The 27,298-nt window shown below is 37.4% G+C and overlaps 1 protein-coding gene across 9 annotated transcripts in view; it reads left to right on the top strand.

Moving 5' to 3' along the window:
- SLC4A4 (solute carrier family 4 member 4) overlaps window positions 1-27,298 on the top strand; it is a 437,388-nt gene that overhangs the window by 352,961 nt on the left and 57,129 nt on the right. For all 9 annotated transcript variants that reach the window (XM_082463732.1, XM_082463733.1, XM_082463734.1 and 6 more), the window contains 3 exons: window positions 2,184-2,317; window positions 8,605-8,876; window positions 20,417-20,487. In XM_082463732.1, the coding sequence (XP_082319858.1) occupies window positions 2,184-2,317; window positions 8,605-8,876; window positions 20,417-20,487 (477 nt within the window). The remainder of the gene's footprint in view (window positions 1-2,183; window positions 2,318-8,604; window positions 8,877-20,416; window positions 20,488-27,298) is intronic.

Genomic DNA, 27,298 nt, shown 5'->3' with positions numbered 1-27,298 from the left:
AGACCAAGTAGAGAATTCTTAACCTTGCGTTCCTCCTTTCTTCATTCGTGTTCTCTCTTACACTCAGGCTGTGCTGTAATTTGATCCTACAGTAGTGATGAGAAATAGTCACTCCCCCATGCTTGATAGAGAATGATGCAGTGAAACTTTGCCCATCACGTGTCCCTAGAGTGTCGCTTGTCCTGCCACGCGGAGCCTTCCATTCCCTACCCTTTCATGTCACACACACTAAAATAAGTCATGAAAAAGAAAGATGAATGATAAAGACATAAAAAGCCCAATGTCAGTGCACAGGAGGTAAAACACTGCAAGCCTAAGAAAATCCCAGCCGAAGGTATACCTTTTCTCTTTGCCAAAGGTGTGGTAGTAGTTGGGCAGGTAACCATACTCCAAAGACTTGTGCCACAGTGAGTGTGGATTTGTTCATATCATTTAACCCCCCTGAAACTCAGTATCTTCACGGATAAGAGATCAAGACTAATACTATTTTTTGGGCACAGGGGAACCTCTTTCTCTCTTCTCTACATAAAGGCAGCCTGTTTCTGTTAGCCTTGCTTGCTATTCTGCTTGCTGCCCCCCTGAGGAAGAATGAGCTGGATACAGTGATTATGTGTGGAATGGCTATAAAATAACGGGATGGCACCATTCAAACATGCAGTGGAGTTCACATGTATATAAATGGGGTCCTCTTATGAGACTCACCTGCCAGACTTCAGACCTAGACATTCAGGACGGAAGTAGTGGTACTGAGTTGTTTAGAAAGTGTCTGCTCACTGTGTGAGGAGCCAGTCTTATTACTCATCAATTCTTGCTTTATTGCACCATCCCCATCCCAACCCCATTATTACATAATGCTGTGCTAAAGGATTTTTCCCTGTTTTCCCAATTGAATCCTACCCTTAAAAGAGGAGGATATACTATTGCTAATGTCATTCTAAAGAAAATATTGCTGGCTTTGAAGCCATGTAAAAAATATTTCAATATTTTGACATTTTTCTTTAATTTGCTCAGTCTTTAGTGATGCATTATTTTAGTGTATGCAATATCTTCAAGGTGAAAAGATTTAACTTCTTTGTTAGTAATTTTTGGAAAATGTATATCCTATTGCTTATGCTTTTTTTACGGGGTGTGGGGTGGGGATGTGCGTGTGCTACAGAATGTATTTCTTCCCCTTGATGTTTGATCTCTGAATGAAGGGTTCTTGTTAGCCTAAAAAACAAAAATTCAAGTAATCATTATAATAAGGTTCTCCTAGGATGGCTTTTGAGTGGGGATAGCACTTAGTTTAGTTCTGTAAGTTGATTTTAAAAAACCAATTCCTTTATCATAATTTTGTGTATATTATATGATTATATGATATTTTATATACGTATATATGTGTGTATATACATATATACATATATATATGTATATACACATATAAATTCTTTGTTCTTGTTATGCTAAAGGGAAATAATAGGTTGTTTCTCAGAGATACACCTTTAGGGACATGTGGCCACAAAGGTTTAGTTTTTCGTGTCCCTGTGCATTTATTTCCTCTAAAGTAGCTCTTGAAGCTCTTGTATAAGTTTACATTGGACACTGAATATGTATTAAGAAATTTTGTTTGGAATTGGTGTCTTAGAGATTGCAAGATAGACGGCAAATCATTTTTTTGTCTCCTCTTTGCTCCCTCTTCATTTAAAAAGCTTTCCTCTGTAGAAAATAGCTTTTATGCATAAAATGTAGGTACTTATAAGTACCTGCTATGTGCAAGGTGAAATCTGGTTAAAACAAACACTGAAAGTAACCACAGAGAGAAAAATGCCACCAAAAGTACTAAATCACTTCTTCGCACGTGGTGGGATTTTATAACGTGATTTTATGTACAGAAGCTTCAATTAATATTTTTAAAAGTAGATCAGAGTCACCCTTTGCCTTCTGCAATCAACCACTAGTCATTACAGTCATTATAGTTCTTTGGAGGAGTTCAGCCCTTGGAGTAGGCAGGAATGACTAAATCGCATGTATGGTGAAATAAAAGGTAATATTCATATTGGTAAGAATCTTTATTCTTTATATTTGACATGTTTACGATAGCCAACATAATAGCATATTCACGTGGCTTCACTCCCCTAGTGACATCACACATGAAAAGAGAAAAAGACAAGTTTCTTTTAACACCTATATTTTCTTTCTATTAGGGCGTGTTGGAGAGTTTCCTGGGCACTGCTGTCTCTGGAGCCGTCTTCTGCCTCTTCGCTGGTCAACCACTCACTATTTTGAGCAGCACAGGACCTGTTCTAGTTTTTGAGAGGCTTCTATTTAATTTCAGCAAGTATGTATATACATATCTAATTATAAACTAGAATTGTTTGATTGTAGACCATTCACAGTCTAGAGAGAGCACAGAGTAGTAAAATTAGGCATAAGAGAATACGCGAATTTTAAGATTTGGAGGTTGAAAGGCCCTTAGCGATTAAGTCCTCCAGCACGTGTTTACATGTGCTTCAGCTGAGGCTGCTATGTTCTGTTACCTCTTGCCCTCCCCCGTGATCCTCTGCCTTGTTGTCCTGCTTTGTGCCTCTGGAAGCTGGCCGCTGTGGACTGCAGCCCTCAGACCCCTTTGCCCTCTGGCTTCCTGCAGAGCCCCAGGAACACAGGCAGGCAGAGCGGTCAGGGTGTGTCTGCTTCCCCCACCTCACTGCCTCTGCTTCACCAGGCAGTCTGGCAGTGCGCTGTTGTCCTCTGAGTACAGCCCCTGGCAGGTGGCTCCTCCACGCTGACTCTGGCCCTCACCAGGCTCTGGTGACTCTTACTTCCTTGGCCTTTTCAAGCCAGGGGGTAGAAATGGCTTCCTGATGTTGCTCTTCCCTGAGTACTTGCCATTTTTTTGTTATTCATGCCTCTGTAAATAGTCCACGTGTTAAGCTTTCCTCAGAATCCCATTGGAGATTGCCTTCTATTTCCTGCCATGATCCAGACTGACACACTAGAGAGATGAAGTGGCTTGTTCAAGGTCACGTGGCTCGTCTGTGAAAGAGACAGGGTGTTCCTGTGGTCCACTGCTCCTAACCCCCCATTCCAGTGTTCTTAACTAAAGATACATTTCTAGAATCAAAGGAGTAACAGCTAACACTTATTGAGTGCTGACCATGTACCAAGTATTGTCCTAAGCACATTACAGGCACTCCCTCATTTATTTCTTGTAGCAGTCCTATGAGGTAGGGACTGTCTCCTGTTTTATAGATGAGAAAGCAGGCATGGAGTGCATAAGCAAACTGCTGAAGGTTGCATCACCAGTCGTTGGCAGGGCTGGGATTTGAATTCCTGCTTTCTGACTCCAGAGCCTACGCCTTTTATGGAATCACTAGACGTTACTACTGGGCATGACAATTGTGATACCAGTATTTCCTTTTAGATACTGATGGATCATTTTAAGAAGGGGAAAATTGAGTTAAGCAAATTATCCAAGTGACCACAGTAGCACACAAATAGTTTCAAAATCAGATTGGGAATTCTGGCCTCTTTCTAATGAACTTAATATGTCTGAGAGAGAATTGGCTTTACTGGCAGATTTCAATACCCAGACAGATTGCAGAAATTTCATACGAATTGCTAACATTCCTTGTTGGAATTTAAATATACTTCTATTGTTACACATTTCTAGGATTTTAATATTAGAAATGTCATTACCTACTTAATGCCTCATGGACATAAAGACTCATATAATAGCCGTTGAAACTGTGTGTGCCATCAAAAAAGATCACAAGAGAGAGGAGGGGATGAGAATTTGAAATGAGTGTTTTGAGAACTGTATGAAAAGAAAAGCAAGGGTCTTCCAAGAATTCAAAGTCCCAAATTTTAAATAGTGTTATGTTTTCTGTAGATCATTACTACAAATCACTCCATCATAATTCTCAGAAGACCATTGGAAAGAATTCTGCTCATGTCAGTTTATAGAAAGAGTCAAACAGTTTATATATGTTTAAGAAAACATTGTGGGAGACAAGAAAGCCTTTGTGGAAAGATTAAACAAGCATGTACTATAAACAGGAACAAACATGTGCAACCTTTGCAGAAAGATTTATTGGATGCAATGTGATCAGAGCCTTAATCTACAAAAAATGTTTGCATCCTGGTTTGCTTTAGATAATTGTAGGATAGAGATTATTTCCTTTCACTAAGCAAGTTCCTTTCTCACTTTCCCTTCTGTTTCATCATAATTGGAAACTTAAACATAGTTTCAAGTGATTTATTTTCAAATGGTTGTAAAGCAACAAGAAACATTTGAGAAACTGTGTTTTAAATCCATCACTGGGTAACATGTGACACTTATGTGGCAAACCTTATTCTTTAATTCACAATACTATATCATTTGCTTACATATCATAACAGCAATGCTAATATTTTGTACAGATACAGAGTATTTGTGTAGATCACTGTTTCCCAAAGTGTGTTTCATCATTTACTAGTTTCATTAGATGCCCCATGAAAAAAAAGCTTCTGTGATCCCCGTAAATCTGGGAAGTGCTGTACATTATATTATATCCCCCTCTTGGTCATTCACTTTACACTTTAGCGTACTAAGGGATCTGAGAAGTCGTTCAGTAAAGAAACTGTTTTACTATGTTTTGCCCTGATTTCCCCCATCATATTTTACCTTTTTTTTGTTTGTTTGTTTTTGGAGAAATAAGTAAATCCTTGTTTTATGAGTTCAGTGGGCTCAAACAGTAACTCCACATAATCCACAGATTTCTCTCTGACTTGGAATACAGGTTTTAATATTTGCCCTATAAACTGGGGAATCAGAAAGGCATGTGAATGATACGCTGTCACCTTTTAAAATTAGTAACAGAATGAAGGAATAGCTCACAACTTTGCAGAGAACACGTAGTTTTGTTTCCCCAGTTCTGCAGTCTCTTTTGCTCTATTTTTACATGTTTATCCCAATAATAGAGAATTAGATACCTTTTCCTTTTCTTCAGGAAGGATCTGAAGGAAGTTTTAACAGTGTTCTAAGCCACTTAGAAACTTCATAATTAAGGTTGGATTTTAGCCTGTATAATTGTCATTTGGTCATTTAATAATTTCTTATATTCTATGAACAGTTTACTTTTGGCCTTCAAATTATGATTTTCTTCTATTCAGTTCCTGGATTTAATCATTTAGTTTAGGGAGTTTATATTTATTTGTCCGTGGCTGATTTCTGAAGCATGCTTCAAATGTGAGTTCTTCAGTTTGTCTGTACTCTTGGGTTTATGCTGCTCAAAACTATCACTTAAAATCTCTAGAAACACTGAGTGTTACCAAAAGGATATACACACATTTTCTCCTTCTCACTCACCATAGTTTCTTTGGTCTCTACTATCATTTCCTTTTTATAGCTTGTAACTTTTTATAACTTAATTGCTATTTAAACTTGGCACCAAGGGGACTGATAGTCTTATTGGATGTAACATTGCCTTTTATTGTAGTCATTACTGTTGATAGGCTTGTTTAAAGAAGTTCCTCATCCTTTATTCCTCTTTCTTCTTGCTGTTGTAAACATATCACTTTCCTACCTAATGGAGTGATTGGTATTAGTGATTTTATTTGGGTTATTCTTACGGAGCCAGTCTGGGAGTATTTAAGTATTTTAGAGGAGGTATTTTGGCATATTGTTCAGGTCCTAAGATTTAAGTTTATACATGCATTTTTTTCCCCCTTTGCATTCAGACTGATGGTGTTCCTGACCATTAGCTGGTGATTAGATTTATTTCTCATCCTGTTTGTAAACATCAATTTTGTAAACAACCATTAGCATTCTTAGAACAAATTAAGATTGCTCTAACTTTCATCTTGTTAGGGAAGCAAAACTAGATAACTGTTTAAAACTTTATTTTAAGGAAAAAGTCTGTTGGCTCAGAAGTAATAAAACTGTTTCTGAGCTCTGACTCACTGTGTGATAATGTAAATTATCTCAAGTTCCTAGAATTTAGCTTTTTCTTGAGTCTACTTATCTCAGAAAGACATGCATAAGATTAAACACTGGGGTTCCAGACGTAAAGGGAACTGTGAGGGAATGCCAAAGATGTCTTCAGAAAGATTTCAGGAAATCTATAGACGATAACTTTCTACCCAAGTGTTACTAATCTCCTGCTGTGGTAATGTATTCCAGTTTGTGTGATTTGGTGAGAAGGAAACAGAGGACCGTGACTTTAAAGCCCACCCTACCATGAGCTAAATATAAATTGGACAGGAGGAACCGTGCTGGAATTTTTAAAAGGAGCAGTCCAAGAGTACAGAGATTTGGTTTCTGGTCCAGCTCTGCCATTAAAGCCTTGGCATTGGATAAATGACTTAGTTTCCATTGGTCTTGGTGTCCTCATCTATAAAATGAGGCATATTTGACCAGTTGGTGATTAGTCAGGATTCTCCAGAGAAACAGAACCAATAGGATGTGTGTATACATATATAAGAGATTTATTATGAAGAATTGGGTCACACAGTTATAGAGGGCTGGCAAGTCCAAAACCTGCAGGGTGACCCAGCAGCCTGGAGACCCAGGAGAACTGATGTTCCAGTTCAAGTTCCAAGGCTGTCTGCTGGAGAACTAGGAAGAGCCTTTGCTACAAATCAAGTCCAAAAGCGGTCTGCCTGCTGGAGAGTCCTCTCTTGCTTGAGGGAAGCTGGTCTTTTTGTTCTATTCAGTTGAAGAACTGACTGGATGAGGCCTACCCTCATTATGGAAAACAATCTGCTTTATTCAAGTCTACCGATTTAAATGTTAATCTTATCAAAACCACCCTTAAACATCCAGAATAATGTATGACCCAGTATCTGGGCACCTTATGGCCTAGTCAAGTTGACACATGAACTCTAAGCAAATTTAATTCTAATATTCAGTAAAATTTTCAGTCGGTCATCGTCTGGTTACCTGTGATAGCTCACCAGCCAATGACAGTACTATAACTGTCTCTGTCAACTCGTGACATGCAGGCATGGCTTAATTCATCTACCAACTTTTTTACTGGAACCCTTCTATGCGCCAGGCACTGTGCTAGGTAGAGAATTTGAATTTTATTCTAAGAGCAGGGAGAAGCCACCAAAAGATTTTAAACTGGGACATTTGATTTACATTTGAAAAGGTCATTTTGACTGTGATGTGGAAAATGGATTTGAGCAGGGCAAGCATAGATATTAGTAAGGAGGTTCTTAATAAGAATCAGTCAAAGACTTCTTGGTGGCCCAGGCTGGGATGTTGGTGATGAAGGTGTTGACACGATGTCTTTGGGAAAGTATTAAAATATGTGGCTGTCAGTTGTCAGAAACTCATTGTCTAAAAGCAAGGCCATCGAGCTTCAAGTATGCATGATCCTTGATTTATTTTTTTCTCACACAAGAAATGAGATTACCAATAACTGCTTTTGCATCACAAATGATGAGAAAAAAAAACTATTTTAAAACACTCTCCACATAATTTTAAAAGAATCAATATGAAATGGTAAAATGTCAACACTTGACCCATCTTTTCCTAAATGTGAATCTTAAACTAATTTACTTGTAAGAAATGGAAAGGGCATTGAAAAAAAATGGCCCACTTAGATGGAGGCAACCTATTCTAAGACTGTTCTTCACACACAACTTCAGCAGAAGGTTATCATGCCTGTGAGCGAGCTTCAAGAGGAGTGGTAGTGTCTAGTGGTAACATGGCAATGCAGCCTTTCTTGATCTAACTACAGCCTACATATCTGATCCCATCTCCCTGTGTTGGTGGCACTTGGTCCACAGGGAGCATTGCACGCAGTTTCATGACACTTGCCTTTTTGAGTACTCTTTCCTCTTCCTGGCTTGGCCCACCCTGGTCTATCCAGAAAGTTCCTGCTTATCCTTAAATACCTTGAGTTTTTTCTGCAACTTTATCTGTCCCCCAACCTACACCAGCCCGAATTAGTTACTCCTTCTTCTGTGACACTGTGTGGGAACTTTAGGTATCACTTAGTATTTTATAGTGTGATTATGTTTATCAGTTTGTCTTCCTCAGTAGACTTCGATGACTTGGGGACAGAGAACATAGTTATCTTAGCGTCTTCCTTAGGCAGAAAGCCCACAAATATTTATTGAGCACATGCTGGGTACCAGTGTTATGCTTTCAAATTGTTTATTCTGCAAACTCTGTAAAGGCAGGGATTGTCTTTTTTGAATGAGAAAATTAAATGAGGGGATGGAAAAAGATATTTCATGCAAACAGAAGTGACAAGAAAGCAGAGGTCACTCTACTCATATCAGACAAAATAAACTTTAAAACAAAGGCCATAAAGCAAGATAAAAAAGGACACTGTATAATGATAAAAGGATCAATACAAGAAGAAAATTTATGAGTTATTTACATTCAAATGTTATGACTACTTTTGATGTGCTTTTCTCAAACTTCTGGAATTATATCTTAGCGGTAGCCTAATGTCACTAGACCAAATCCTTGAAGGTAATACTTTCTGGGTAAAATCAAGAATGAGCTTTATATCTAGTGGCTAAAAGAGATCTTGTATTTTAAACAATCATTCTATAGTCATTTGGTAGTTTTGGGTTATTCTTTGTGTTCCGTGGAGGAGGAGTCTAAATGCCTTTCTGCCTTCTTTCCAGGGACCATAATTTTGACTACTTGGAGTTTCGCCTTTGGATTGGCCTGTGGTCAGCCTTCATGTGTCTCCTTTTGGTGGCCACTGATGCCAGCTTCTTGGTTCAGTACTTCACTCGCTTCACTGAAGAGGGCTTCTCTTCTCTGATTAGTTTCATCTTTATCTACGATGCTTTCAAGAAGATGATCAAGCTAGCTGATTACTACCCCATCAACTCCAACTTCAAAGTGGGCTACAATACTCAATTTTCCTGTGTTTGTATGCCTCCCAACCCAGGTGAGGACAACATGCTTATAGTGTTTATGCTTACCCCGTGTTTGGAGGAAGCCGTAGGCTCCATGCATGCACACTTTCAACACGGTATCCTGAACCTCAGGAAAGGGTTTTATTTTCTCTGAGAAATCATCCTGCTGAATTTATAGTCTCATTGCCGGAGGTATCTTAGCCATGGGATTCAACCGGGAAGTGAAGTCAGGAGCTCTGGAATGTGAACATAATTAGCTCAGTGCTTTGAAACTAACTCAAGCTACAGTATTTGCAAGGACATTTTGTGTACATTCTTCTTGATCTTCTCTGATAGGTGAGGAAACCAGGTATCTATATAACAGATATTAAGGACCATACCAACCTAGTCCTCTGAACTTCTGTTCCTTATTTTGCTGCTTCCTTATTGCTGTAGGAATCTCCTCCTTAAGTAAATTCTAAATAGATTATCTTAAACTTATAGAAGAAGCAAGATACTAATTCACTTTATGTGATTCGAAGCATGAAATTAAGAAAGAAATTCAGACTAGAGTCACCTAGTGATAAAGTAGAGCTTTATAGTTCATCTGGGCTAGACAACATAAATAAGAAAGGAAAGGAAAAGAAGAAACAAAAGAAAGAAATAAAAGAAGGAATATTATGTTCTTGGAGAAGATTTATATTCTAGAGTTAGGGAAGACATAAAATTAACTTGTTGGTAAGGATTCTATACATCTTAGCACTTTAACATCCATCTTGCTAAACGTGAGTCAGCCTCAGAACCTTTTCACAGAACAGTGCTCAATTTGGTCTTTGGAATTTTTTTTGGAGTAATTCATTATCACTTTATAATATGGAAGGCATTTGGGGAAAAAAAGATTTACTTTGGGGAAAGTTGCTTTACATCTGCTTTGGTAGAATGAGGGGTGGACATTTGTGTCAGACAATTAAATGCTAATAGTGCTAGTGATACCTAGTTGTGACATTAGCTACAGGTCATCGTCCCTTAAAATAAAAATTGATGTACTTTTTGACTAAGGTCTTGTAGCACCAGAAACACAGCAGTGTATTGAGGGCTGTGTAAACCTGGGCTTAAACATAGGGCACATTCATGTAACAGCCATTTATCTATAGATCTAAGGAAAAACCACTTACTGTTTACAGTAAAACAAACATGGTTTTGTTATAGACTAGAATGCAAGATGCTTAATTCAAAAGCTCAACAAGAACTATGAAGAATTTTAATGCTTGTGCAGGCTGTGTCAGATGACTCCCGGCTATTTTGGTGGTATATCTGCCGCCTTCTCTCTGCCAGTTTGGTGGAGAAGTCTTATAAGACCCATATGCATCTTGAGAGGTGAGAGGAAAGAGAACAGTATCTCCCTAAAAATGGGTCAGTCAGTGACACTGGTGAAAAGATAGGGCATTGTTGGGTTTTGCACTTATGGATTCTTTTTGTCTTGTTTAAGGAAAATCAGCTCACATTAAAATAAATCCCATGCTTATTAAAAGCAAGCGGAGACAGGTAAAAAGTGGAAATTTGAAGATTCAGGCAACATGGGTGCCGTAGATACAAAGACCTATTATTGTTAAGATGTATACTGATTAGAAATATTTCAAAACTTAAGAAGTGTTTGGAAAAGAGTAAGCACTTAATACATGACAGATATGATTAGAACCAATTAAATATCCTCCCCAGAGAGACGCAGAAAATGTGTTGCCATTACACAACTCCTAGAGCTCTTCCTGGGAGAGAAGGGGGTAAAACTCCCTCTAACCGTGCATCCTGGACATTGCGGGGGAAGTCCAAACTACACGCGTTCAAAATATCGGATCACAGACATATTTAATTGTGGGATTTTGAACTTTCCTTTTTACTTATTTATTTCTATCTATCTATTTATTTGTGGAAAAGTCTGTGTGCTGACTTCTTAGGTATTCTGAGTAATCATACGTTAAGATTTTCTAGAGGGAAAAAAATACTACCAGCTGTTTGGAGGTTTGAAGTGTTCATGAACCAAATGAGGACTTTGTCAGCACACCTGTCACAAAGATCTCCCTAGTGTCAGCCCCACACCTACCTGAGGCTATTGGAAACTTGCATTCATTGTTTTAATTGGATGCTGGCAGAGAAGGTAATTTGAAACCAGGGAAGACATATCTGAATGCGTTTTCATTGTGAAAAGTACAACAAAAATTTTACATGTAATTTTCCTTCCAAGAAGGATTTCTGTTTTCTTGAGAAAGTAATATTGAGGCTTCAACCGATTTTACCCATGCATAGCAAGTGCTGGCTGAGGGGGTGATAGATAACTTTTCCTTTGACCTGTTTTCCCTAGGCTGTATAAAAAAATCTGTCCTAAATAGCTAGGAGCTGCCTTGGAAGGATTCTGACAATTCCACTACCTCTAGGGGTTACCAATAAAGCAGCGTAGCAGGGCTTTGAAGTCAGAAAACCTTGTATTCAAGTCCCTCTTGGCTAATGCCCAGTGCGTGACTTTGGGCAAGTTCCTTTACCCAAGGAAACTTTGCCTTATCTTCCTTACCTATAAAATGGGGTTAATAATAGTACCTTCCTTAAAGAATTGTTTTGAAGAAAAAAATGAGGTCTTACAGACAAAGCATTTAGGACAGTTTCTAGTAAGTAATTAAATGTTAAGCGTATAACAACCATTATTATTGCTGTTGTTATTTATTAAAATTTAGGGTTCATAAGTATGAATGACAGGACAAGCAAACCAGTCTTCATCATGCTCCGTTCTAAGCAAATGTTGTTGGGCAATTGGCTCATTCTACAGCAAGACTGTTGGTTGCACCCCTTAGTTTAGAGTTGTTCAGATGAGTGGCACTCATGGAAGGTATGTACGTGAATGCGAGGGATTATTTAATCCATGGAGATGAGATCTGTTTCTGGTATGGAAAAAGGCAAATGGATATTTGCATTTTCAGGACGATCTCATGTTTTACAAAACCCTTTTTAAGATGAATGATCATGTATTTCTCCCATAACCTTAATACTTTTTGATAGAAGACTGCATAGACCCACCATAAATTTAGTTCTTCATGAGGACAAACTGAAAACCAATAGTGAGAGAATACAGTTGCATATACAGCTAGAGTAAGTGTTCTAAAAACAATAAAAGACTGGTCTTTCATCGCAACATGCACTCCTAGTAAAAGAATTCAATCAATGAGCCAATAATATTTAAACTGGCGGATGACTTGTTTTTCAACACCGGGGCAGTATGTAACGATGAACCAGCAACTGCGCAGATGGAGTCATGATCCTGCAAACTGAGGAATGATTTTACAGGAAAGGAAATAGGGGTCACTTAATCTCTAAGAAAACTGTATTCATGGCCACAATAATATTGTGGCTTTTTTGGTGCTTTGTGAAGACAACTCTTCCTCCTCCCTTCCTGATCTTTTCTTGTTCTCACTTGCTTCCATAAAACTTCATCATCTCCTGAGTTTCCTTGTCTTAATGCACCTTTTCGTCCCTTCCTCCTGCCCCCATCTGCTGCTCAGTAACCCTCATACACCCAGGTTCTCATTTATTGAAGAACTAAGGAAGCTCAGTTGCAATTGCTAAGAGGAAAGTTAGCCATGAAATTTGACACATCAGTCAGGTTTTTATTAGCACATAGTTTTTGTGCTAGCATTCTCTTTTCCTAGAAATAAGACAGTTATTAATTAATATATTAATAGAGGTAATAGATGTTCTATTTCCCCCTATGCCTTGATGGTTACATAGCAGAGGGTATATAGGAAAGAAGATGATTCAGTTCAAAAGCCCAGAATGAAAACTGAACAATATCCAATTGAAGGACAATTCACAATATTTCATTCATCACCAACATCCCAATTTAGAAAATTGTTAGTGTGATAAAATATAAACCATAAATACTTTGGAGTAAAGGAAACTGAATTTTAGCTCTAATTAGCAGTGTGACCTTGGGCCAGGCTGATTTCCTAATGTCATCGTTTTATAATCTGTGAGCTGGGTTAGTAATTGTACCTACTCTTAGAGGTAACTATAAGGATTAAATGAAATAGGATATGTAAAATTGTTTGGCACCTAATAGTAAAAATTTGTTGTTTTTTTCATTTCTCACTGTCCCACAAAAGATGCCCCAGCAGTTAAATCTTTTAGTTGTATTCTTTTAAAGGGGTTCACACGTTTAACTTCCCTAGAAAGGGAAGTTAAATTTAAATTTTAAACTTTAATTTCCATTTTAAAATTAAATTTTAAATTTTCCTAGGAAAAGATATTGACTAGGCTTCACTGTAAGCTTACCAACAAACAAACAAAAACTAAGGTACTGTTGTAAATAAATATGAAACATTGAAGTGGTATTTAAAGGGAAAAATGTTAAGGAGTTCAGTGCATCATAGTTAGATCATTTAATGCTATACCCCTGAATCTCAAGACTACAAAAGTGTTGTACACTATACACAGTCATGTAGAAAAAGGCTTTAAAGTCCCAGAGGTGAGATACCTAGTTCTTCTAAAAAGAGTCTATCTACGTAATTCATTCGAAAACATTAATGCTCGAATTCTGTAAATAGGGAACAGGACGTAGACTTTCCTCCTTCTCTTTCCCCCTCTCCTTCTCTTCCTTCTCCTGCCTTTTCTTCTTCCCCTTCTGCTATCAACAAAAATTTACTGAGGGTGTAGTTCATTGCTTTTTAAGAATTGTGCTACTTGCAATGAAGCAGATCACATACCACACACACACCACACACTTACACATGCATGTACACACACATACACACATATATACACACTGCTTTTTATAAAGTGTGTTGCTTTTTAATTAGTGTTGAATGAATAAGGTCAGAAATTCATTTGACCTAGACTTTAAATTTCTACCCTAGTACCTTTGTTCATTTGCCTAATATGTCAAGGTTGCAGTGACTATACACTCAAGGGCATTGTTAATATTTTGGAAAGGGTCAAAATAAATTTTCTGACCAGGTGTTGGTTTTGTATCTGGAGGGGAAAAAGGCTTGCTAAATATGATAAACAAATTAGAAAGGCAAGGAAAATTGCCTCAAGGGGATAGACACTATACTCTTAACAGAAGGGGTATATCTTATCGATTCAGTGTTGACTGTTCCAGGGAGAACATGCTTAATAATGGATGAATGATTAAGAAGAATAAAGCCTTTCTCAGGCACCGAGTGCATCACTGTCTGTAGTATCTCTAAGTAAAACATGACCTTTTTCCTGGCATGAAACTGTCAGACCAAGTCAAGTGATTGGAAGTAAGCATGACTTCCATTTCCACACCTTGGTTATATTTACAGCATGAGTAGGCTTGCAAATGCTTTAAAACTATCGTCACTAGAGTGGAATTTCGTTACTTTTTTTTTGTGTATAATTTTTCTATTATCTTAATAAATGCTATGCACCAGTATGTCATAACCATTAAAAAGAACTGCTGGATCGTGTCTCCTGTGGTCCCATATTATAGTCAACATGTGCTTCATAATTAGCCCATTAAAAGAAAATTAGGACATAAAAGATAACCCTAATTCATCTTCCATGACCTGCATCATATTCTATGCAGTTTTATTTTTATTTTATGTCATTCCCTCTTTTGCTTATACAGTGGGTTTAAGTCATAGACCAAGGGTTGAACAAGAGGTGCAAGGCCTTCTGCTGTAGCACTGCTTAGGCTTGCATTTGCCAAGATACTTTACTAGCGCAGCTGACATTTTGTCATTCTTGGTAACACGGTCTTTTGAGATAACCACGGATATTTGAAAGACCCATCATTTTAGTTTCCTTTTATTGACCTAACCTATATTTTAGCAGTTTCTGCATAACGCTTGCAGGAATCAGAAAAGGAGAAGCAGTGTATTTGGATAATCACCAGACCTGGATAGTTCTCTAGCTTTGGGTTTGAATAAAACCCAGATTTGGAAAATGTCCCCGAGAATAATGTCTACGCACATCCTAAGTGTATGATGGGTGGGTATGGAAGAGAAGTTTTTGTGAAAGTAGTGGCTAAATATATCCAGCTTATTACCAGATAGTAGCTCAGCTCCAGTGCAACGTCATAGGTGAGCATGTGAATAGAGTGTTCATGGATTAAAGAACATCTTACCTTGAACTTGTCTAGTGCCAGTGGAAATCTCAAGCATGAAGGTTTGGTAAACATGCTTAGGAAAACAAAAAGGATAATAGCAAGAAATAGTGAGTAAAAACTTCCTATTAATTTTGCTTGTTTTAAGACTTAAGGCTGAGATAGTAGCAGGTAATTTCCCAAGAGCTACTTCTTCCAAAGTTTTCCTCCTTCACTTTGTCATCCCTACAAAACCCATTTTTGTCCTTTTATTGATCTGGAAACTTAAAGCATAAATATTTGACTTTATCAAGAGGCACTCGTGTGCTCAAGATATCCAGAATCCTTAAATACATCTGACATGACCATGCAGGCAAGAAGACACTTATTCTAAATTTTATTCTGTATTTATTTTCCAGTTACTTAGTTGCCTTAAGATGTTGCTTATATAGAATGGAATAAAACATTAAAGGTTTATTATCATGGAGAATACTCTTCAATTTTTTCTTATTCAGAGCAGGTTAATCAGTTCCACTCTAAGAAGCTACGTTGAAGGTATAAATTCAGATTTGACTAACATTTATTAAGCACCATCCAAATGCCAGACATTTTACTACTGGATTTGAATAAACTATATTTTAATATGTATAATATTTTAATAATATATATGTATTTGATCATCACATAAACCTTGTGAGGTAGCTGACATTCTTCCTGGGGTCAAGTTCTGCTTTCTCTGGGTGGTGAAGCTAATAGTAATCTTAGCTATATTTATTTAGAGTTTACCTGGTACTGGGCACTGTGCTAGCAATTTTGCCTGTATTGCCTTATTTAATCTGCACAGTAACCTTATGAGGTGGATGGTATCAAATCCACTCTCACCAGTGCGGAACCTGTGGTCAAGAGGAGTGAGGTAATGTCCTCAAGATCATGTGGCAAGGGAGTTGGGGCCACTGTGCTCCAGAAGGCGGAGCAGCCAGCATTCCAGCGCAGTTCTCCTGGGACTCCTTTCTCTATACTGTGAGGTGACGGTGCTTCAGAGCAGGCAAATCTGCCTCGGTGGCCAGTTGTTGCGTCTACTTGACCTCTTAGCCTCAAGTGAGCTTTGGTGCATATTCCTGATGGTACCATTTCTGCTAACGTGTAAAGCGGAGGATTCATGGGGTAGTTCCTGGTGCCCGGTCACTAGAGGATAAAGAAGAACAGCCTTAAACAATACAGTTGATATTCTCTACATAGGAGGTATATATCATTGATGTGTGTATATCACCTCCTTTTTCTGCTCGTAACTCCTGCAGCTTGTTCTTTCTCTAGATCTCTCATTAAACACAAAGACTAAAAGCCAGCTTAAGGTGGAAAAGTCACAGCCACATTTTTTTCTTTTTTTAATATTTCTTTTATTGACAATTGATTTACGATGTTGTGTTAATTTCTCCTGTACAGCAAAGTGATTCTGTTATACATATATATACATTCTTCTCAACCACAAGTCTGTTCTCTGTGTCTGTGAGTCTGTTTCTGTTTCATAAATAAGTTCATTTGTGTCATATTTTAGATTCTACATATAAGTGATATCATATGGTATTTGTCTTTCTCTTTCTGACTTACTTCACTTAGTATGATAATCTCTAGGTCCATTCTTGTTGCAGCAAATGGCATTATTTCATTCTTTTTTATGGCTGAGTAGTATTCCATTGTATATAGGTACCACATCTTCTTTATCCATTCATCTATCAATGAACATTTAGGTTTTTCCATGTCCTGGCTATTAGAAAGAGTGCTGCAATGAACATTGGGGTGCGTGTATCTTTTTGAATTATAGTTTTGTCCAGATATTTGCCCAGGAGTGAGATTGCAGGGTCATATGCCAACTCTATTTTTAGCTATTTGGGGAACCTCCAAACTGTTTTGCATAGTGACTGCACCAATTTACATTCCCACCAACAGTGTAGGAAGGTTCCCTTTTCTCCACACCCTCTCCAACATTTGTTACTTGTAGACTTTTTAATGATGGCCATTCTGACCAGTGTGAGGTGGTACCTCACTGTAGTTTTGATGTGCATTTCTCTAATAATTAGTGATGTTGAGCTCTTTTCATGTGCCTGTTGACCATCTGTATGACGGACACATTTTTAAACATCTATTACTGTGTTCATTCCTCCATTCCAGAGGATCAGCTAGAATTTGATACACAGAAAGGAGGATCAAGACGTGAAAATCCAAGGAACGTATAATGGTCAACCTGTGTAAATTACCTGAAACCAAGTATGGGACACAGGCTGTCCCAGTGACAATTGGCTCATTCTAAATTAACCAGGTTCCTAGAGCAAAATGTTTCTTTGCTTCATAAGCCATGGTGCTAAGCAAATAGTGAAGACACAGAGTGCAGTGTGTTTTGGCTTTTCCATTTCACCTTTCCAGAATCCTAATTAAGGATATTACAGATTCTATACACACAGATCATTCTGCAATTGGTTGCCAAGATATTTGCATCGTATGTGTCTGGAGCCAAGTGGTGTCCAAGGGCTCTTGTAGATCAAGTTTCCAGTTGGAATTGATCATTCTCTCTTCTGTGAGCTTAAAGAAATTTACTTTTAATCTTATTTATGGGCTCTGCCATATCCTGCCAATATGTTTATTTATAGAAGTGCTTGTTTATATATTTATTTGGAAGTCTTTCTCTTGAAGCAGCTACTTATTAAAATAAGTAGGAAAAGTATATACTTCTTACTTTTGTTTTGATACTGGTCTTTTGGGATTTTGAGAGCCAATGTGCATAGCTTGTCTCAGAGGAATACTGAAAAGATGAAAGCAACTTGGATGAGCAAATTGACATGTATCCAGAACTCGAGAGCGGTTACTAAAAGTTCAGATTGGAACTCGTGGTCTTTATTATCTGTCATTCATTTCACAGGGAAAGAGCCTGGAATACCTTCCTCCTCCCTCCTCACTACTTGTTTCACACTAGGCAGAAAAGTGTGTTGCAAAAAGACCTTCACTCTGTTACGACAAGAAGCTCATAAAATTGCATTAAAGAATCTAGCTCAGGAAGGACAACTTCCCAGACACCCTCTAAATAGTGCCTTTGATTTCTCATGTGCTGTTTTCCTTCAAATGCTCAGACAGGTCAGACATTCCTATTTACAGTAGAGAGAGCCACATCATCTAACACTGGTGAATCGTTATCTCCCACCTTGAATTCTGTGGCCACATAAATCATCTTGATTTTGATGAATAGAAATATTGGGTAGGAAAAGAAAGAATGATGGACAAGGTTTTGGTACCAGCTCTGCTTCTGGTTGACTCTGTAATCCTGGGCAAGAAACCTGGCATATCTTGCCTCAGAATCCCATCCAACATAAAACGGGTATAAAAGTATACCTGTTATGTGCTCTTATATGTTGTACAATGAACAAATGGAATAATGTAAGAAAATGTACTTTAAGCTTTTTAGAACAAAATAGTAATAAGATTCTAGGTTTTACTACTAATAATTTACTAACATCTTCTTCCTTCAGGGATTTATGTTTTGTCTTACTGTTTGGGCCAAGCATCCTTTATCCTATTTTGATTCTTTCTGTGACCTATAATGAAACACAAAGCATGAGAAAACAGAGTCTGCACGTGTGCTTGTTTTACTGATGAATTAGGGAAGCCCTGGCGGCAGCTAGCATGAGGTTAAAAGTTTAACAATTCCAGAGCCTTCAAAGATCAGAATGGATTGCAAAAAACTAGAACCAAAGCTAAGTATTTTCTCCCCTTTTGTTTTCCTTATTTCAATTCTTTTGCCTTTATCTGCTGTCATTCATTTGTAGTCATAGAATGACCCCTTTCCTAGCTTCTCTTACTGACAGTAAACAATTGTTTTTCAGCTTTATTGAAGTATAATTGACAAATAAAATTATATTTAAAGCGTACAACATGATGATCTCGTTATGTGTATACACTGTGAAGGGATTCCCACTAATTTAATTAACATAGCCATCACCTCACATATTTATCTTGTTTTATTTGGTGAGAACACTTAAGTTTTACTCTCTTAGGAAATTTCAGTTCTGTGGTATAGTATTATCAACTGCAGTCACCATGTTATAATTAGATCCTCAGACCTTAGTTCTCTTACAACTGAAAATTTGTACCCTTTTACTGGCCCTCCCTATTTCCCCCACCACCCAACCGCTGGCAACCACCAGACTTTTTTTTGACTTTTTTTCCCCTAAGATTCCATCTATAAATGATACCATGCAGTGTTTGGCTTTCCATGTCTGACTTATATCACTTAGCATAATGTCTTCCAGGTTCATCCATGCTTTTGCAAGTGGCAGGATTTCCTTCTTTTTGAAGGTTGAATAATTAACAAATATTTTTGAGTTCCTGTTAGTTAAGTGCCAGACTGGGCAGATTCTGGGGGAAAGCAGTGAACAAGGCATATCCCTTTTCTTCTTCCTTCAGGGATCTTATATTCTAAATTGGAACAGTCAAATAAACCTGTTTGTTTCTTCTTAGAAGTTTATATAAGTGAGACCTAAAACATGGGAAACTAAGAAGACAGGCTAGGGGTCTGGGGGCTGGGTTGAGGGGCGCTCTGGGACCAAACAATAATTAGCAATTTGGATGTTAAATGAACTTTGTGAGCCTCAAAGTCAAAAACTTGGTAAGTGTTGTTTCATAATATTTCCATAAATGAGGGATAGTCTCTGCATAACAATTTATTTTCTAATACATAAAGCTTCAAATAATAGGAAAAGAGTTTATCCGATAAAGAAAAATCTTGTAATTGTAGAATACTTTCTAAATCCTATGTTTTAATTTTAGACTCATAAGTAGAAAGGAAGCAATGAAATATTTCAGGGAGGAGGGTTGGTTTAATAAATAAACTAGGTTCTTCTGCAAGTGACGTCTTCATAAATCTATAAATGATGCCAAACTGTATGAAAATAATTTTAAAATTAGATTAAATATTCATGCTCATTATAATAATACATTATATATAATTTATTATTTAGCACTTTTTTGTTTTCACACATTTTGCAAAGATATACTGTCTCATATGAATTCCAAATTTCCAAAGTTCAAAAATCAGCTGATTCTTAATTAGTAAAGCTTCAATTCATGAGATTTGACTGTGCGTGAAGCCAGTGATCAACTTCCTCACTTATTAACAGCCATTTTTTCCACTAGGCAAAATATATTGAGTGCCTTTTAGTAACATAGAAGTGTTGGTTTTTTTTTTTATAACCTGAAACAAAGTACAATATCATCTCCTTAAATATTTGTCGTTGTTTCTTATCAGATGAGAGCACAAAAGGCATGTCCAAATTTTTGGTTGTTTTATGTAGGTGAAAGGTGAATACAGTTATAATAAAGAAAAACTTATTGTGCCTTTATGTTGTTATTGAAGACTTTTTTTTAGTGCCTAAGCCTGCTTGTTTAGATTCCTAAATATGCATATAGGTCACTTTAATTTTATTTTTACAATAAAATATGGTCTTTTGCTTACAGTTAATATCTCCATGTCTAATGGTACCACATTGGCTCCTGAAGATTTGCCACCTATTTCTTCTACTGACGCGGTAAGTGGCTTAGTATTTCAGATCATTTGCATATTGTACACTCTAATAATATTCATAATATGATGTCTCCCACCACTCAGCAACCCTAGTCTGAACACATATTTAATAGTCAGTGATGGTAGAGGGACAAGAAAAACATTTTCTGTGCTCTAGTCAGCTTTTTTTCCTTTTCTTTTAAACTTAAGTGCAAACTTAAGTGCACTTAAAGTGCAATATACTTTTCAAACCTTCTTAGGAATTTGCCTGTTTTGTCCATTAATTGTCACCTTGAAATATTTTCACAAGGGAAAGTGACGAAGTTGCAAAGTGAGAGCGTAGTATCCTCTCTTTGTTTCTAGTACGATTACGAATTCTTCTGACTACCAGATGGTGCTGTGTTCCCTTCACTGAGGGTGACTGTAGCAGGACACTTCCCGTGTCACTTAGAAAGGACCGTGCCTCTGTCACATGATATCCTTTCCCATGGCTTGTAACCAAGGATCTTTAAGAGACTGGAACTAAGCTTTAAAAATGAGCTGTTTTGCATGGACGGTCGCACACTGGAAGAAGACTTTTGTGTTAGAGAAAAAGGGGAAAGTGCTGTTTCAGACTTGTAATTGTGTTCCTTCTACACTGGATATGGAATCTTACCAAAGAATATCAATCTTTCAGTTATAAAGACAGAACCCATACATAATACTTTGTATTGATCGAGTGCCCATCTCTCAGGAGACCAGAACACTTCTGCAGATATTATATAATCAGTGCCCACGACATCCCTTTCAAAGATGATGCTTTGTATCTTTCCTGGCCAACTCTCACTTGACCCTGTTTCTCTCTTGTTTTCATATTCAATGGCTCTCTTGACTTCTTTCCTTACTGTTTTCTCTGACTTTCTCCAAACTTTGCCTCTTTGTTTCTTCCATGTTTGAGAGCGTGTGTGTGTGTGTGTGAGTGTGAGAGAGAGAGTGTGTATATGAAAGAGAGTATGTATATGTTTTAAAGGCCACATATAGAAAAGAGTTCAGTTTTCAATCTTCAAGCCAGCCAGCCAGCCTAGTCCCTAAAAGGATGTGACTAAAACACAGAGAAAAATACTCCCTTCTAGACTTTTAAGGAATTTAATTAAAATCTAATTAAAAATTTAAAATATATATGTAACTAATTAAAACGGTAAGTTCATTTGCAATAAAAATTAATAAAATACTTCCAATGACTTAAAAAGAGATTGTTTCCTAACTTATTTGTTTTTGTAACTAATCAAAGAAAGCTTTAAAATTAATGAATTTTTTAAGCCCTGTCTTTGGGCAAGTCCTGGAGAGACTCTAGTAATTGATATGTAATTATAATAAGATGTCACTATTAGATTCATGGAAAACAAATGGAAGTTGTGGTTGACTTCTGGTATGACCATGACGGAGGACATAAAGGTACAATAATGATGATATTTTAGCTACCATTTATAAAGCATCTACAAGAGACCAGGTGTTTTATACATATTATCATCATTATAAACCTTAACATGTATTGTAATCATTAACACAACCTACTGGGCATAATTATCTCCATTTTATAAATGAGAGCAACTGAAGCTCCAGAAGGTAAATAACCTTTCTTGTTCTAGGTCACATAGCGATAAATTAGTAGAACAAAGATTGAACTAAAGTTTGGGTGGTTCCACGACCTGTGGTATTGCTGATGCACCATGATGCTTCAGTGTTTGCAAATTGGAATGTTTACTGTTGTTTACTTTTTTAGTTCCTATGAATGCTCTATACTCCAGGGCAGCAGTCCCCTCATGTGTGTATCAATTGTACACCTTAATTAAAATGTTAAGTTGCTATGTCCAGCACCTCTAGAGAAGAAATTAGGGGAAAATACGTAATGTGTGTGTATGTAATTATAAAGGACAACTTTTATTCTCTTCTTTATTTCTCCTTTTCTATCTGTATCTATTCCTTTATGTATACTTTGCATAAACACACACACACATATATGTGATCCAAAAATGAGCGTTAGAGAGGTAATATGATTTATTATCATCACTTATAGCACCTACTATTGAGCACCTACTAGGGGCCAGGCTCTTTACATTAATTGTTTATAATCCTCACAATACCTTTGTGAGTTATGATGTTACCTGTATTTCGTAGATGAAACAGAGGCTTATAAAGGATAGCTGACTTTCCAAAGGCCATATGACCAGTATATAGTAAAACCAGAATTTGGACTCAGGGCCTTCTAACTCCAAACTCTGCATATTTCCATTCTGTGGGGAAGCAGAATAGCATGTCCTGTAGAAGGATTTACAGATACTTTGTTCTCATGTCAGATGCCTGGTTGCAAACGCAGGGCTCCACTGCTTTAAAAACAGGCTGTGGAACCTGCTCAGCTTCCCATCTGTAAAATGATGATGATAAGAGTATTCCCTCAAAGATGCGAGAAGAGCCAGATTAATAAATAGGCAAAACTTCGCCGAGTGGCTGGCATGTACTTGTCTCTCGATCAATGTTAGGTACGGTTTTTATTCTATTTAGGTGTTCTTATCATTCTACTGGGCCGTTTGTCACCAAACCTCAGGTTGGTGGAGAGAAGAAATTGAAAGCCACTGCTTCTGACCACCTACTGGGTCCTCTGTGTGTTTGGCCACACTAGCTCAGTTCCCCTGAACCTTTCCTAAGACCTACAGTCAGCAGGACTTTATTTCCTTCTTTTCATTTGGCCATAATTAGATCATGAAAGAAGGTGCTGTAAGAGTGACATGCAGCCCCTGGGCACCCACGAGACGCCCTCTCACAGGGCCCTAAGAACATCCTGTCAGAGGAAGGAAGGCCTTTTCTTTTCAGCTTCATTAGCATGAAGACAAGCTTTCTTCTTCCTTGTGGTATGGGTGTGTTTTCTGGGGGAAAGAGCAGGAAAAACGGGGCATGAGAGCATTTAGACAGAAGTTAGAACTCAAGAATAACCACCCTTCAAGATAAAAAGCCAGATTTTCCATTATTTGCATTTATTGTTGGAATCATTGTGTCTTTAAATCTTCTCACCTTCATCAGTTTTCCCATTGATTTCTCACTTGGAATATCCCTTCAGCCTGCAAAACAAAGCTCTTTAAAAGGGCTCTGTAAATCTTTGAGACCAGCCACAGCTTATCCACACTGTATCTAAGCAATTAGTGTTGAGATTTGCTGGCTTCCACTTACCAGCTCTTAGAGGGAGAGAACAGATTTCAAAATCTAACGTCAGAAGCTTCTCTTCTGAAGACATGATAGAATGGATCGGTTAGTATTTGTTTTTCATGTTACATTCCTTTTTGTTTTCGTTTTTTATTAAATTGAGTCATACCTTAAAAGACACAGTTCTTATGTGCTCATTGCAATGAGTTTTGACAAGTTTTTACCTCATGTAACCACCACACAAAACAAGATATAGAAGATTTCCTTCATCCCAGAAAGTGCTCTGAAATGCTCTATTTCCTGTTTTATGCCCCAGCTTTCTGAGCCTTGGGAGATCTTTCTTTGCCAAACTGCTGTGCCCCCCACCTTCAGAGGGCAGATGCCTTAGCCCTTTCAGAAGTGGCTGAATGCCACAGAGGCGTTTCTCTCTGCTCTCCTGCCCTGCTTCCCATCTTAGGAAAGTGGCTTTCTTGCATTTGATGGAGACTGTGTGTCTAAGAGGGGTTTCTCTCAGCTCTTCTGTTGAATCTCCAGGCTCTTATGAACTATCTGTGCATTTGACAAAGACCATTAGAAAGTTTGGTGGGTGGACAGACGCAGGCTTTGTCGACACCTGAGGCTCCACAGAATTCCAACGTGTCACCCCAAACTACAGGCAACCATTAAAAATTCATGAAAGATTTGGCTTATTTCTCCATCCCTCCATCTACAGTGCATTTATCTTCCACCTGCTACTCTGCCAGGGATGAGGAAGCCATGGATCTCTTCTCTCCTATGAAGGTCTTGTAACTTTGGAATTTAGTTTATTTAGGTTTCTTTGCATCCTCATCTCACTGGTGGAATTTTTAAAACTATGATTTTATAGCTTATCCTGCTTGCTTTTGTTGTTAGGTTGGGACCACCAACAGTCTCCGGTAACTTTCTATATCTTAATCATAAGTAAACAACCAATTAGTTTTGGTATTTCACAACAGTATATATAACTACAGTCGCAGCTCACATACATCCTGTAGACCATAAAGTAAGGTTGCAGGTCACTGCAAGTCTGGCTTACCCACTGCAGGGAAAAAATCCTAAATGAGTACATTAACCACTTAACCTTGAGACTTTTATTTGTAACATTACCCTCATTTATATATATGTTTATATATAAATATACGTGTGTGTGTGTTTAAAGGCTGGTATTTTACCAGTTGATACTCAAAGAGAGCAATGTAGACTCTTTAATTTTTATTTTTGAATTTTTTTGCTTATTGTATTACCCAATGAAACATCATGATAGTCTACATGGAGATGCTGTTAATCACGGGCCTAAGGCCTGTTACAGTCTCATAAACACCACTTGGCAGTCAGACATGGAAGTAAAAGTGCTTTGATTTGATGTACCTTCAGGGTGATTCTAGGAGCTAACATTCGTTTTCATGGGAAATGGAATGTCATATTAATCTTCTTGTGCATAACATCCTTGTGATTCTCTCTCATTAAGAAAGTGAAGTGCAAAAACTATTCTGTCCTTAAATCTCCTTAAAGAGTACATGTTCCTACTTTTAAAAATATTATGGAAAATTTAAAACATGCACTAAAATAGAATAGTACAATAAATCCTCATATGTACACATCACCTAGCTTCAATGACTGTCAAAATTTTTCCCACTGTCTCTCATATATCCCCCACTTTTGTCTTTGCGGAGGCTACTATGGTGTTTTAAATTTTAAAATTAATCCTTCAGTATACATTTTACTTTTAAGATTTATAAACATATTCACTCAATACTAACAGGGTCATCCTCTAGAAAATGAGATCCATAAAAATAGGTTGAAATCTCTTTTCATGAGATTGACCTCAGTTAAAACCCTCAACAACTTGGTCCCATTTCCTTTGCACCTTTTTTCTCACTACCCATTTACACAGACACTCTGCTTTGGTCCACTCACTGTGAGTTCCTCCTTATGGTGAGCATTCAATAAGTGGTGCCTAAAGGACTTATTGGATGAGTGAATGAAGCATCATATGTCCCCGAATCCGCATCTTTGCTCATGGTGTCTCTCCATCTAATGCTTTACCTCTTTGTTTCTGCCAATGCAGAAAGAAATATACACCCAAAGTTTGTCACTTTTATTCCCCTCTTCATTGGCTTTTGTTACTCTCTCTGTCATTCCTTTCTAGTTTTGTTGTCCCGCCACACTTCTTCCTACTGCCTTTTGAGTATGAGAGTTCTGCAAAGACCAGTTCTTTTCTCAAGGTGCAGTTTAACTTTTGTTTTCCCTGTGCTCAGTGAAGTTAATTAGTCCCTCTTCTGATCTAATCATCTCTGTACCATTCATTTAGACACTTGCTTTTGCTGCCTTGAATTATTAGTTAATATTTAAGTGGACATATTTTATTTCTCCAATAAAACTTTTAAAAGTTGTTGTTTTTATTCTTCTTTATTGTTCCCTTAAAGCTTATCTTAGTTAGCCATGTAATTGGGGCCCAGTGCATCTTCTGTTTTCTTTTGGCCACATTTTTCTACTTTCTCTTTTGTTACTCAAAATAGCCTATATCTAATTGAAATAGCATCACCAGAGTTAGAAAAAAAAAAATAGGGTCCCAGTTACATTTGAATTTCAGATAAATAATGAACAATTTTTTTAGTGTAAGTATGTCCTACATATTACATAGGACATACTTATACTAAAAATATTATTCACTGTTTATTTGAAATTCATATGTAACTGGGAATACTGGATTTTACCTGACGATCTAAATTGAACGTATTTTTTACTTTAGTTTTGTTCTCCAGATAGAAAAAGTAGATACACTGATAGATATCTTCCTTAAATATGTCAAATATTTGTGTCTTGATGAGTGATTTCATTGATTCAATTAACAAACCTTTCTTTTGGCGCCTGCTGTATCCTAAATTGAATTCTGCCCCTGTCTTTGCTCTTCTTTCTTATTTTTTGGTGACACACAGTCCCTTTGGTCTGCAGGCGTTATACTTTTGTCATTTCTGGCTTTTACCCGTCCTGTCCAAAGAGGCCAAATCCTTGTCAATCTCCCTTTCTCTCTCTCCATCTTAATCTTTCACCTTTCTTCCTCCATTCTTGTTTTTCCCAGCACCCCCCTTTTCCTTCCATACCCATAACTGGGTTCTTTCTCATCTACCACAAGCATCTCAAAAGTCTTCGCCAGCCCTAAAGAACTTGCCTTGATCCTGTAATGCTCGCATGCTCTAGCCTTTCCTTTTGTTACTGTATTTCTTAAAAATTGTCTGGAATTGCCATTTCAGTTTTTCATCCTCACATATTTCTCAACTCATTTCCCTTTTTTGAACTCCTCTCAAGAAATTACCAAAAGTATTCTAGTCACAAAATAAAGCAATAAAAATAAATCAATGCATTTTGTTCAGTCTTCATCCCTCATTATCATTTCTGCAACATTAGACCCTTATCAACCCTCCCCCACATATTACTATTTTCTCGTCCTTTGATTTTCAACATTGTGATTGTACTTTTCCTTTTACCCATCACTCTCAAAGTCTTTTGTGGTGTTTTTACTTCCATTACAGGTACCCTAGATGTTTTACACTCGTTTCTTCTAGCACACTTTCCCTTTGTAGTGTTATTAAATTTTATTACTCCAGTGATCAGCTCTTTGCAGCTGACTCCTTAGTTGA

The sequence above is a fragment of the Balaenoptera physalus genome (genome assembly GCF_965194825.1).
Source record: "Balaenoptera physalus genome assembly, chromosome: 5".
Lineage (NCBI taxonomy): Eukaryota > Metazoa > Chordata > Mammalia > Artiodactyla > Balaenopteridae > Balaenoptera > Balaenoptera physalus.
This window is presented reverse-complemented; position numbering and strand designations above follow the sequence as displayed.